General features: G+C 45.4%; 1 protein-coding gene across 2 annotated transcripts in view; it reads right to left on the bottom strand.

Annotated features, from left to right (window-relative positions):
* Nucleotides 1-14,467, bottom strand: part of INPP5A (inositol polyphosphate-5-phosphatase A) — a 306,445-nt gene that overhangs the window by 26,991 nt on the left and 264,987 nt on the right. For both annotated transcript variants that reach the window (XM_075216068.1, XM_075216067.1), the window contains exon 12: nt 9,209-9,282. In XM_075216068.1, coding sequence (XP_075072169.1) covers nt 9,209-9,282 — 74 coding nt within the window. The remainder of the gene's footprint in view (nt 1-9,208; nt 9,283-14,467) is intronic.

Raw genomic sequence — 14,467 nt, 5'->3', positions numbered from 1 at the left:
CAATCCAAGATCTCATTTGTCCCCATGAACTGGTATAGGATTGTAATGTACTGCACATACATACAGTGGAGACAGCCATTTTGCAAGCCAAGGCAATTTTCAGCCTATCCATTAAATATAAACCAGTTAGTAACAGCACAGTAGTAGAACAGACGTAAGTTATACTTATCAAATTTATTTTTGTCCCCTCCGTGAGACACCTGTGGAGAGGGGTGTGGCACCATAAATTGTGTCATGTTGGCCCCACTATTGTGTCATTTTGCTGCAGGAGGCGGGACCAAAATTGTGTCGTGGAGGCCCACTGTCCCGTCTATTTCACTAGTAAGTGGGCGGGGGTGCAGGTAAGTGAAGTGGCCTGCTCTCCCTGGAGTCCAGGAGACCTACAAGTAATTCGGGTGTCTCCCGGACATTCTAGGAGAGCGGACGAGTATAATTGTATTGATTAAGCTAAAAAAAAAAATGGCTTCTGTCACCGATATAGGCGAGAGGTGCACATTAACAGGAGGTTCCGGTAGGTAACGTGAACCCATAGAATGATAAGGCTTCCAGTAGTAAGTTAAGTTTTCACTACAGCACTTCCATCTCTTGGGCACATGCCAACTGCAATTTAATGGAATAATAAACACAAATTACCCACAATTCATCAGGGTCAGTTTTGCATAGATCCCAAGCACAAGTTCTTTTTCGCGAAAAGATTTTCATGCTCACTATTAAATCAAGAACCCCTTAACAGCATGGGACCGGGGTATATAGGAGGGGGATATAGAGCGCACAGAGAGGAGCTGATGCCTGTGACTCACTCACACAGCGAGCAACTGAACTTATCACCTCATCTAAGCGCAGGATCCGTGTGCGTCTACTAGATCACCGTATTCACCGGATCTCTCACGCGGAGGACAAGAACCTGGGAAGTACCAATCCATCTGATTTCCCGTGATTGCAGCCACTGGTCTCCTCAGCTATGTGCTCGATCATCTCTGTCTACACTTGCCTATGTTTACACGTTATGGTGCTGTGCTTTTGGGTGCAGGTTCATCTCCTGACTTCTGCACATGGTCGCTGATCCTCCTGCCTGCGGTCCCTGGCTCCTGCTGCTCTGTTACCAGCTCTCTTGCTGCGGATCCTCCTGTCCGGTGCCTTCTGATGCCACTCTGTAACCATCTCTCTGGCTGCCAATCCTGTGGTCTCCTGTTGCTCTGTTCCAGTGGCCTCTTCCTGCCCTCCAGTCCTGACGCTGCTGTTCTCCTCCAGTCCTGCGGTTTCCCTTCCAGTGCTGTCTCCCATGACCTCCAGCTACTCCGATTCCTGAAGCGTCCCCACTGCTCCGGCTGTTCATCCATCTGAACTCTGGTCCGTTGGCCTGTCCCTCCAGATCTCTGACAACCCTGGACCCTCCTGCTCCTGAACGCTGGTCCCCACAAACTACTCCTGCTCCTGTGATTACCTGGAACTCTCCCAAACTCTTCCGGTACCTGCACTCTGTAGCCCTCACTGCCTTTTGTTGTGTTTCATCTGATCATACCACCAACCCATTTATTTAATTTAATTTTTATCTATTTTTCCCACTTTTCATTTTAGTATTACCCACTCTCCATTGCTTAGATTGTATTTTCATTCATTTCACTGTGTTTTTCATTCATTTCACCATACCACCTATCCATTTATTTTATTTATTCCACCTTTATTTTATTGTTCCCCACTGTACATTGTCCTCATTGCTCACCACACCACCAATCTATTTAAGCTAATCCATTTACTTTATTTACTCCACCTTATTTTATTGTTCCCCACAGTACATTGTCTACACCGCTTAGATCGTGACTTCAATCTACTTAAGTTAATCTATTTATTCTATTTATTTTATTTATTCCACCTTTATTCTACTGTTCCCCACTGTACATTGTTGTCACTGCTTAAATCGTGATCATTATTATATCTCATTCATTTCACCCCACCGCCTATCTATTTAAGTTATCTATTTATTCTATTTATTCCACCTTTATTTATGTTCCCCACTTTACATTGTCTACACCGCTTGATCGTGATTCCATTCTCCTCCACTTCACATTGTTATTGCTCTGCCACTGCTCTTCTCCTTTTACATTGTCCACATTGCTTTCATTGGTTTCACTGCTCTGTCTCCGCTTCTAATTTGATCTGTTCCACTTCGGACTCCCTACCGCTGCCCTCCTCTCTGTACTTCTCCCCCTCTCCTCCCCGCTTCCTCCAGCCGTTCTCCTATTCCCCTGTCTGTCATCATGCCGCCTCGCTCCTTTCCTATACCCATCCTCTCCCCCAGCCCCCGCCAAGGGCCCATATCTCTCTATCCTATCTCTCACCCCCCCCCTCGCTCCACCAACCCTGACAATCTTATCCATATCTCCTCTTCTTCGTCCCTCCCTTTTTCGTGTGCCCTCTGGAACTCCAGGTCTGTCTGTAACAAACTGTCCTCCATTCACGACCTCTTCATCTCTAACTCTCTTAATCTTCTTGCCATAACTGAAACCTGGCTCACTTCTTCTGATACTGCCTCTCCTGCCGCTCTCTCCTATGGGGGCCTCTCTTTCACCCACTCCACCAGACCAGACGAGCGTCCAGGAGGGGGAGTGGGCCTCCTCCTATCCCCTAACTGCACTTTTCGGGTCATACCTACTCTACCTTCTCTCTCCTTCTCCTCCTTTGAAGTCCATTCCATTCGGCTCTTCTCCCCCATCCACCTCCGTGTCTCCGTCATCTACCGTCCCCCTGGCCCTACCTCTCTTTTTCTCGACAACTTCGCCGCCTGGCTCCCCCACTATCTTTCCTCTGACCTGCCCTCCATTATACTGGGTGACTTCAACATCCCTGTTGACAACTGTACTGACCCTGCCACCATAAAACTTCTCACTCTTTCCTCCTCCCTTGGCCTCACTCAGTGGACCTCCTCCCCTACCCACTGTCTTGGTCACTCCCTCGACCTTGTCTTCTCTAACCTCTGTGATCTCTCTGACTTCTCCAACTCTCCCTTCCCACTCTCTGACCACCATCTCCTCTCCTTCTCTCTGTCCTCCTCCCCTTCTCCCACCTCGCCTAAAGCCACCCTCACCAGGCGCAATCTTGACGCTATTGACCCCATCTCCTTCTCTGCCTCTCTTGAAACTCTCCTATCACCCCTTCCCTCTCTGGCCTGCCCAGATCAGGCGTCCTCTCTCTACAACCAATCCCTCACTACTGCCCTGGACACCGTCGCCCCGGCCTCTTCTATCCGCCGTCGTCGCCTTACCCCCCAACCCTGGCACTCCAAACTCACCCGCTCCCTCCAAAAGTGCTCTCGTACAGCTGAACGCCTCTGGAGGAAATCTCGTTCCCTGGCTGACTTCCTTCACTTCAAATTCATCCTCTCCTCTTTCTGCTCTGCCCTGTCCCTCGCTAAACAATCCTTCTTCAAGTCGCTCATCTCTTCTCAGTCCTCCAACCCCCGCCGCCTCTTTGCCACATTCAACTCCCTCCTCTCCCCCCCCCCCTCCCACTGTCCCGCCTTCCCTCTCTGCGTCTGACTTCGCCTCCTTTTTCTCCTCCAAAATTGAAGCCATCAGACGCAACATCTCCTCCTCCCACCACTCTCCCCCCATCACTGCTTCAGCTCCCGCCATCAACCAGCTGTGGTCCTCCTTCATCCCCACATCAGGTGAAGAAGTTCGCTCCCTTATTCTTTCCTCTCCACCCTCTACCTGTCCTCTTGATCCCATCCCCTCCCACCTCCTTCGCTCTCTCTCTCCTACTGCCTGCTCCTACCTCGCACACCTCTTCAACCTATCACTCTCCTCTGGCGTTGTCCCATCCTCATTCAAACATGCTCTTATCTCCCCTATCCTTAAGAAACCCAATCTTGACCCCACCTCTCTTGCTAACTACCGCCCTATCTCTCTTCTCCCATATGCCTCCAAATTACTTGAGCGGATTGTCTGCAGCCGCCTCACCAGACACCTCTCTGACAACTCCCTCCTTGACCCTCTCCAATCCGGCTACCGCCCCCTCCACTCCACTGAAACAGCCCTGGCTAAAGTTACCGATGATCTCCTATCAGCCAAATCCAAGGGTCACTACTCCATACTCATCCTCCTTGACCTCTCCGCAGCCTTCGACACCGTGGACCATCCCCTCCTACTGCAAACTCTTCTTTCACTCGGCCTCTCTGGCTCTGTCCACGCCTGGTTCACCTCATACCTTGCTAATCGCTCCTTCTCCGTATCCACGTCTGGTTCTTCCTCCACCCCCTCCCCTCTCCCTGTTGGAGTCCCTCAGGGCTCTGTTCTTGGCCCTTTACTCTTTTCGCTCTATACTTCCTCCCTTGGGGCTCTCATCTCCTCTTTCGGTCTTCAGTATCACCAATATGCTGATGATATTCAACTCTACATCTCTTCTCCTGATCTTTCCTCCTCCCTCCTCTCTCGTGTAACTGACTGCCTTTCTGCCATCTCATCCTGGATGTCCTCTCGCTTTCTTAAAATTAACATCTCCAAAACCGAACTCATTGTCTTTCCCCCACCCAGGCTCCCTTCTCACCATGACCTCTCTATCGTCGTTAACAACTCCACTATCTCCTCTGTCACCCAACTCCGCTGCCTAGGTGTCACTCTCGACTCCTCTCTCTCTTTTGCCCCCCACATTCAATCCCTTGCCCAAGCCTGTCGCTTCCAACTCCGTAACATTGCCCGCATCCGTCCCTTCCTCTCTCAAGATGCCACCAAAACTATCATCCATGCCCTCATCATCTCCCGTCTCGACTACTGCAACCTCCTCCTTACTGGCCTCCCCCACTCCCGTCTCTTCCCCCTCCGCTCTATACTCAATGCGGCTGCAAGACTCATCTTCCTCTCACGCCGCTCCTCCTCTGCCTCCCCTCTCTGTCTTTCCTTACACTGGCTCCCCTTCCCCTACAGAATCCTTTTCAAACTCCTCACCACCACTTACAAGGCTCTCTCTCAGTCTACTGCCCCTTACATCTCTAGCCTCCTCTCCATTCACACTCCCGCCCGCTCCCTGCGCTCGGCCAATGATCGCCGCCTCTCCTCCACTCTGATCACCTCTTCCCACTCTAGAATCCAAGACTTCTCCCGTGCTGCACCCCTTCACTGGAACGACCTCCCTCGCTCCATTCGTCTCTCACCCAATCTGTGCTCCTTCAAGCGGGCACTTAAAACTCACCTGTTCCTTAAGGCCTACCAACCATCCACTTAACCACTCACCCTTCTGTTTCTCCCCTGGCTCCTTTCCTCTCTCCCCGTTGCTTCACTGGCTCCCTTTTGTGCCTGACTTTGTTTACCCTCCCTTAGGATGTAAGCTCGAATGAGCAGGGCCCTCTTCCCTCCTGTCTCCATACCTGTTCTTCTGCTCCGTCTCTACTGTATCTGCCTGCTTGGAGTTTCTGAAGTACTGGTACTTTGTGTTTATTGTCCTGTACTGTTTTACCCTGTATAGTCTACTGTTTGTACCATGTTCGGCGCTGCGGAAACCTTGTGGCGCCTAACAAATAAACGATAATAATAATAATAATAATATATAACCAATGATAGACATGGAGATTTACACACTTCTGTCCTACTGTTATCATAATCAATCAGTAAGAACAATGGGGAGCTGCAGCCACCTTGTCAAATAGGGTTCTGACCTTCGGGGGGAGGGGATGGGGGGCAATGTATAAACAGAACCTCAGCTGGCAGCTGAGAAGTCGCTGGATTATGGGAAAAGCACTAGACGCTCCACTGCATTCTCTTTCCTGGGATATTGAGCAGGAAAGTGATTGTAACGTGCTTAATCTCAAATTCTCTCCAACAATGTGCTAGAATGCATTCATATAGCCGATTATCCCCATTAACGGAGAACAATGAAAAATTCACTTGGAATTTTTTTTTCTACCGTAGTGTAAAACAGGGCATTAGGCAGATGTAATGACAGACATGGAGCACATGGCCATAAAAAGACAACTCCTACCTTTATAGTCTTATATAATGAAGATCAAGATCGTTACATGCAGTTTAGTATGAATATCCTTTACAATACATTGTAAGGTTTATTGATTTGCCAGTATTTTGTACGACAGACATTTCACTGACTATAAAAATATTTTTGCACTTTTTATACCTAATGATCTATATATTTTTAGGATTCAATGTTTAAATCAATTGATTACCTATATTTGGTGTTAACGGGGTACAGCACATTATCTTTTTCTTTTTGTACCCTTTGATAGTAATTTAATATAAAATGTACCTATGTTTGGTTTTCTTATATTGGGTTGGATCAGTGAATAAGAGAATCATCTGGCGATAACATCCTACTAGATAAAAGTGTAAATGGGCCAATGACCGCTATGGAACTACTATATAGACAAGAAAGATAATAGACATCAGTCATTTCTTTTTATTTATTTATTATGTATTTTTAATATATGCCTTCTAAGGCTAATCTACTTTGGTACTTCCACAGCAATAAATTGCAGACTGATTGTGAATGGTAAATTAAACACACACCTTCCTTCCAACAGTTGCATTTGTGCATTCAGCTTTCCCTAAAAACACCCCTTCAATGCCGCATGCACCTGTCACTGGCACGTTCAGATCTGTGGACGGTGGCATAGTGTCCTTAAATCAGGACTGGGGGGGGGGGGGGGGGGAATATGCATACAGTAGATAAACAGAGGTGTCCGGTATGCTAATTTGGAAATAAGTGACCTGTGTTTTTGCTTACACAAGTCGTCTATGGTTAGTAGCATGATAGGTTTATACACACACCACATGTTTTAAGCTGGTTTGAAATTCAAATCAAATTTGGCCATTTCAATTATTTGTCTTATAATTTGGTCTGTTAGATGTGGTTCAAATGCAGCTGTAAAACTCCGGTTTACCATTCAAAGGTTGTAATCATCATCATTTGTTTATATAGCGCCACTAATTCCGCAGCACTGGACAGGGAACTCACTCACATCAGTCTCTGCCCCATTGGAGCTTACAGTCTAAATTCCCTAACACACAGACAGAAACACAGACTATGGTCAATTTGATAGCAGCCAATTAACCTAACAGTATGTTTTTGGAGTGTGGGAGGAAACCGGAGCACCCAGAGGAAACCCACGCAAACACGGGGGGAACATACAAACTCTACACAGATAAGGCCATGGTTGGGAATCGAACTCATGACCCCAGTGTTGAGAGGCAGAAGTGCTAACCACTAAGACATTGTGCTGCTAATCGGCAGGATAAAGTTGCTTGTTCAAACTTAAATGGTTACATTTGATAGTATTTTTTTTCTAAATTCAAACAGTGATCATAACTGGTTAAGTTCAAATAGAAGACCATTAAAAATATAAAACAATGTAGCCATTAAGCATGAATATGTTCAGACTGGCTTAAACATGGGTGACCCTGTTCGCTTTGCTTGAATTTATCTATCTACATGCAAATAAACGTGTTTCCCACAAACCCCTAAAAATAGCCTCAACCTTTCTTTAATAACATCTACAAAACAGCTATTTGCCCAATAAATGTGTTTTTGTTTCATTACAGTGTCCCCAGAAATACCCTTTGTACACTGTGATAGACCCGGGCCTTATATTGGGAATATCGTGCCAATCTGGTCTGTCCTCAGTGGGCCAATTGAACAACCGTGGTCCACTCTGTTATTAAATGCCATCCGGTGGCCAGATTGATGATTGATGTGGTGTCTGGAGAGGGAGGAAGCTCACAGGAAGTGTGAAATAGCTGTGGACACTGACATCAAAACAAAAGTGGAAGGGGTTAAAAACAGGAGGGTCAGGACCTTATCTAAAATCAGGAGGTGGACTGTCCCTGTTTTCTAACTATTGTTCCAGCAACTCTTCAACACAGTCTGAATGGCACCATCACAGCAGGTGGGAGACCACTGAAGTCATGCTCTACTTCCACCCGTTACCACCCAAACTCTTCACACTACCAATCACAAGAGGACAATGAGCAGGGGGTTGACCCAGGGAGGTGGCCAGGATCGGGTGTCTTGTGAGAAGGGACAAAAAGGAGATGTCAGGGGGAGGGAAGGTTGTTGTTGGAGATTCTTGAGAGCAAGGACTTGGACTGTTTGAGAGTAACCCAATTCTCTCAGGCCCAGAAAAGAATACTTGAAACAGGAGCTTCTTGAGACAGATCGGACAGTGTATCTCTAGGACTGATTCTGTCACCACTCCATCGGGAGACATTGGCAGATTCTGGGAAATTAGTGAGTCTACATCGGTAGGGAGACTATCTCTCCAAGCTGGTGGAGAGATGGTCGAGCGGCTGGGATCAGCAAGATACACAGACCCACCTTACGGATCAGAACCCTTGGCCCACTTGAATTGTTAGCTGTGGATTTTATTACCATGAGTTTGGGCCTGCTAGGACTCTGTGCTTGGAGGTTACCTGCTGGGGACTTTGTTAGGGAGGTTTTTTTTATTTTCTGACACTCGTTACATTTGGTGGGGGAGCAAGTTTTTCCTGGGGAGCACTGTTGTATTTAACGAAGTGTGTTCACTTTGTTTAATAAAAGGGATTATTATCGCTTCCCTGTCTCCTTACCTGTGTGACCTGTGAACCTAGAGGACCGGGTATCTAGTGAGCTTTGGTTCCAATCCTGGTGTCCTCACATAGACACTCCTGTGATTCTCAGTAGCAGTTTACTGGCTTTGCACCTTTAAATATGTACATCAACTGGTGGAAAGGAAACTTACAGCAGTACAATGACTGCGACCGCGAAGTACAATTCACATAGTACATTGCAAACATGACACCACTAGAAGCATTAGCCATAACCCATCTCTCCCATAAATCACCAAGCTGCCTGTATTGTGGATGCTTCGGCTAGGATTTGAATCCTGCACAAAGCAAACACCTGCAGAGAAGATAGTACAAAATGTAGTTTGAAAGGATAGATGGAAAGCCAGACAGGCCTAATATATTTAAAGGAAGATAGTGGTTTGATAATAGAATTATAATTAGATTCTTTATTTTCACAGGTCAAAAATGTCACAAACAAAAACAATGAAACATTGGTAACAGTTGTAATATGACTTGTGTTCTATTGACAGATGATAAAGTGCAACAAGGAGGAAAGGGTTGGATAATGTTTTAAGGTCCAGTAACCTATTTTTCATTGTAGGAGCGCTATGCGGGAGGGGGACAACCCCTCTAGGTTTAAAAATGGCAAACATAACCCATACCTGGGAGGAAATGTGATGTCCAGTTCATACAATCTGTCTTTAAAGACCGATAATTCCTTGTCAAATTCTAAAAGCTGAAAGACAAATGAAACAGAAGATGAGTACGGTTTGAGCATAAAGCACACAGGAACTATGAACAACAGTGATGTTCAACTTTCTATCCCTTTATATCAGTGATGGGTAACAGGCAGCCCGCCCAGCTTTCACCTGCAGGCTCCAACTCCTTTGTGCTTTACGCCCTGTTGGCTCCAGCTCCTATTCTTTACTTTATTTCCCACCAAGCCTCACCCACAGCCCAGCCCTTACTGAATAAGTGTTGGGGCCGGGGGTGAAGCTCAGTGGGCCACAAAAAGCAGCATAAGACTGGACTTTATTTTACTGTGTGTGAAACAGCCGAAGTCCACACACAACACCGGGAGGTCAGATGGACCAGCAGCACATCTGAGATCAGGAGAGGAAGGGAGGGGAGGGTATTCCTGAGCACAACATTAAAACAAGGTAAGGAATTTCTATGCAGGGTTTCTTAGCCATGAGATTAGCAGTAGGTGACTGGTATGCCCAGGACGTTTTAGGGCAAGCGGTAGGTATGACAGCAATCACCTCTTTATATTGGAATGGTGGGTAGTCTCAAAGTATTCATCTCTCATACCCGGTTGTGCATGGATTTGTTGCTTGACTGTGGAGAGCAGTAGGTCTATCAAACTCTCCCATATATTATAAGTGCTGAACGTGATTTTCTCTGCAGAGAGTTGATTGTAACCAGTCCATACTTCAGTCCTATAAACAGTGATCCAATGTGGCTTCAAATTTCTCACATTTGGGGCATTTTGTGTTTGTGTGAATCACATTGTGTGATTCCTCTAGAAGATTTTACATTTACCTGTACATGCTCACTGTAAATGTGTGTATGGAGCAGGTTAGCACTGATCTTCAGTGGAGAGCAAGAGATCTTCTGCCCCTGTGTTGTGGGCTATATGTACAATTTTATGAAATAGGGATATGTTCTTAAATGGGATTAGTGGATTATTCAATCTCATCTTGGTGTTATCCGTGACTCCCCCCTCACTCTACACATTCAGTCCCTGCTCTTGTTTGTCATGTCCTACTACTGACAGAATACATCCCTTTTTCACGGAGGACGTTAGGAAAACCCTTATCCATGCTCTCATTATCTCCTGCCTGGACTACTGCAACCTCCTATCTGGCCTTCCCCACATCTGTTTTTCATCTCTACAATAAATCCTAAACGCTGTGGTGAGACTGATCTTCCTCTCTCACAGCTCCACATCCCTTGCGCCACTCTGCAAAAGCCTTTACTGGATCCACATTTCCTCCAGAATTCAATTAAAGCTTCTCGTCCTCACCTCCATACATCTCTGTCCTGGTCACTCCCTCTGACCTACACCCCTTCTCCTCCCACTTCTGACTCCAAGACTTCTCCCGTGCTGCTCCCCAATTATGAAACTCCCTACCCTGCCTGTCCAGACTCTCCTCCAACCTTCAATCTTTCAAGAACTCCCCTACAATCCGCATCTTCTCTATAGCCCATCCTATCCCCACCTGATACTACTCTCTCTGTATGTCTTACAAACTCCAGGCCCATGCCCTCTCGTACCAGCACTGCCCTCTCCGTCAAGGCTGTAAGCGCTCACGAGCAGGGTCATCTCCACCACCTTGTCTCACATCTGCGCCTCCATCAACTGTGTGTGTACTTGTTCTCTTTACGTGCGCTGTATGATTGGCAACTTGTCCGGCGCTGCAGTTTTGTGGCACAGATAAAGAGTGATGATGATCTTATGCCAAACTGACAAAGTTATTAGCACTGGATTTTTCAAAGCTTTTGTTGGACTTTCTCATTTACAGAGGTGGATTATAAGCAAAATTTATATTTTTTTATATTTGTTCGTGTATCGTTACAAAACACTGCCCATGTATCTGATTTGTTGGTAGGTAGTCACTCTGTTTCATTTATTCAGCGCTGGCACAACTGTATTTGTAATTACACCGTGAATGTTTAATGTACGCTAAATGTAGTATCTCATTTTATTCCTATTTTATTTATTAAGTAGAGAAACTCAAACCACCATGGTGTAAATATATATTTTTTTGCAAAGAAAGAAAATAACTTGTTGCTGTAGAATAAGTGTTCCGAGTCCCTTTGTAAATAGTGTAGGTTTTACAACATTCTTCTCTAAGAGCCTGTTGTTCCCACTGAGAGGTCCAGCACAGCTATAATGGTAGGTAAACCGGGTGGTCCTATTATACTTGTTTTACAGCAGCCTTGAAGTGAGAGCATTGCTGTATAGAACCAGCCAGGGAGAACGCAAGCAGGGAGACAGACCGCCATAGCCAGCTATCACATTTAAATTATCCATACAATGATAATATCAAAACACATTTTTTTAATCAAACAGGATATAGGCACGCCACAGTCAGTGGGGTGTTAAACACTAAAACTTGCGTTTTTCTTTATCGTGGTGATCGTGTCCCTTTAACGTTCATTAATCATGTCCAATCTCACAGCTGTGCCGATAGCATTGTACTTGTGGTGGAGGTTCCGGAAACAAAATTACATTTTATCCTTTTTTTTTTTTCCTGTCCCCTGCCACCTCATAAATCATTTCTGAGATGTGTAATTAGCAGTTCCTTGTACGCATTAATTATCCATGTGAAAAGCAGCTACCTGAACCACCTGCATTGGTGATTACGTAGGCCACCATGCGGCTGTCATATCCCCAAAAAAAAAAAGTAAATCTGAGTGTGCTACTATACAGAGCTTGTGGTCTTATAATGTCTACACCCTACAAATGGGATACCCTTTTAACTTCTACGCTTGTGGCTCATTCAATTAATTTTAGACTTTAATGTGTGCTTAACTTTTTATTGCAGCTCTAAACTTAATTATTCTGTAGATGTAAGTGTGGACAAAGTAAAATACACTATATCATAGGTGCAGGGTGTGCAGCGCACCCTGCACCTAGGCTTCACTGACATGGGAAGATGTGAAGACGGGGCTGGCCATGGCATTGGGATCCTCCCTGGTGGTTGGCTCATGCCCAGGAACTAGCCACTTGTTCTGTGGCTGACACCCGGGATCAACCACTTAACCTGACCGGTTCAGCTGCCTGTCAGCCTAAGACAGTGGACTTATCCACTCCTCCTCCATGATGGTCCCAGTTGTGTCTCCTCCTATTCCTCACCCCAGTTTGCCCTCTGTTCTTTTCCTTTCCCCTCTGTTCCTTCTTCCAGGTTCCACCTCTCACCTTCGCCTCCATCCCCCTTCACCTCAGTTCTCTTCATCCCCTCTGTTTTGCTAATCCCCTTCCCTCTATTCTGTTCATCTCCATATCCTCCCCTCTGATCTGTTCCTCCCCTTCAATCACTTCATGGGGACCAGCTGCCCATTCATCCCTCAGTACATTTGGGGTTGGTGCTAGATCCCCCCCATGGGCAGAGAGCATGTAGGGGGTAACTTTCTAAAGAGCAGCCTAGCAGTTAAGTTTGGTGGTGGAGTATTAAAGTAATATAGTAGGGTTGTAATAGATTTAATGTAGTGAGGTACTAACAAAATGTGGGGGATATTAAGGTTATATGTGGGTTATTACGTGGGAGCTACTAATGTAATATGAGGGCTGGCAGAGGCTAGTATTGTGAAGGCTATTCAGGTAATGAAGCAGCAAGTAGAAGCAATTAATTAAATATGGGGTCTCTATTAAATGTTATGGCTATTAAAGTATAGTGGAGTTGATGGGGGATATTAATGCAATGTGGGGTGGGGGCATTTTGTGGGCGGAACCAATTTTGACGTTGTGCCTCTGGCTTCAGTGATGTCACTGGTTCTTAGAGAAGGTATAAGCTGCATTCTCAGCTGACAAAACCTTTCCCTCCACTGTGTGCAAGCTGCGGGTTCACCTTAACTCCCATCTGCAATCTCGGATTTTACCTTCTATTTCAGCCAGGAGTAAGCAGCAAATAGTGTATGGAGGAAAGAAACTGAAGAATAGCATGAACAGGACAGCAGAATTAATCTGAAACCATGGTGTATTTCACTTAATTATCAGCACACGTTACGGAGGGTAAACTTAAAAATAAACAGACTGTTTTCTATTTATATTTGACCATGTTAATTATTTTTTATTTTGATGGAAAATAAAAACAGAAAAAACTGAATTAGCCTTATTAAAGGAACAAGTTCTTAAAAGACTGGTATGTTAGTGTTGTGCAACTTCTCTGACTGTGCCACATGCGATAGCTTTAACAGAATGAGTAAGACGCCCCAGTCAATAGAAAACAATTTAGGCCGTTTTATCTGAAAGTAGAAAGATACCCTGCAAAAGGTCACTGTCCACGGGGACACGGCCATAAGCTGCCTCTGCTGAAATCACTGTAGTATGAACCCTTTATAACAGGGCAACTTAATTCAGTCATTGGAGTAGAACAACAGCAATTACTCATCAAGACCTGCGGACCAAACTCAGAGCATTGTTAGATCAAGAGGTGATATTAGCAGCATTTATCAAATCCATCGCCAGCATGTACTGGGGAATTCACAGCTGTGCAAGGGAAATGAAGTTTAGGATCTAAGTAAGGAGAAAGAAACAGAAACCCAAACTAAGCAGGATTCTCAAGTGATTCTGGGAAATATTCTGTGTTCCCTTCAGAAATGTGGAATTTGTGAAAGAAAATACAGAGAGAATTTGCCAGTGAAATGGTCCTTTACCTTGTATTTCCATGTTGCAAAAACAGGACAAGAGAAGTATACAAGAACTTAAAATGTAAATACAGCCACTTCTACATGTGTACGGACAGATGGACAGACAGACAAGAGTTATTTGACCATTTATACAAGTCAAGGTTCGTGGAGGTCACTTCTAATATCCTCCCTTATTTTACATGTTTTCTTATAGATATACAAGCTTTAGAATGAAAAAACACATTGCTTGTATGCAGGGGCGGGTTGGGCCGGATAGAAAAAGTCTATTTTGGGCCAGTGCAACGACTAGCCCAAATCTCTATTGCTTGATGGCTGGCCCCTCCTCCGGGACCACCCACCTCCATCACTGGCTGTGGAACCCTATGTTAATATAACGTGTGTGATGGGGGGAAGGGGGGGGGCATGGTAATATAATGTAGGAGGTAGGCTATTTAATGGTGGAGTGCAGATGATGGTTGCTATTTTTCTTCGTGGGGTGATGGTGGGGCAATTTAATTTAACAGTGGGGTCTATTAATTTAAGGTGAGGTGATGGGACCTTTAATT

Source organism: Mixophyes fleayi, chromosome 6 (assembly GCF_038048845.1).
Source record: "Mixophyes fleayi isolate aMixFle1 chromosome 6, aMixFle1.hap1, whole genome shotgun sequence".
Classification (NCBI taxonomy): Eukaryota; Metazoa; Chordata; class Amphibia; order Anura; family Limnodynastidae; genus Mixophyes; species Mixophyes fleayi.
Note: the sequence above shows the minus strand (reverse complement) of the source record. Positions and strands in the feature narration are given on the sequence as shown.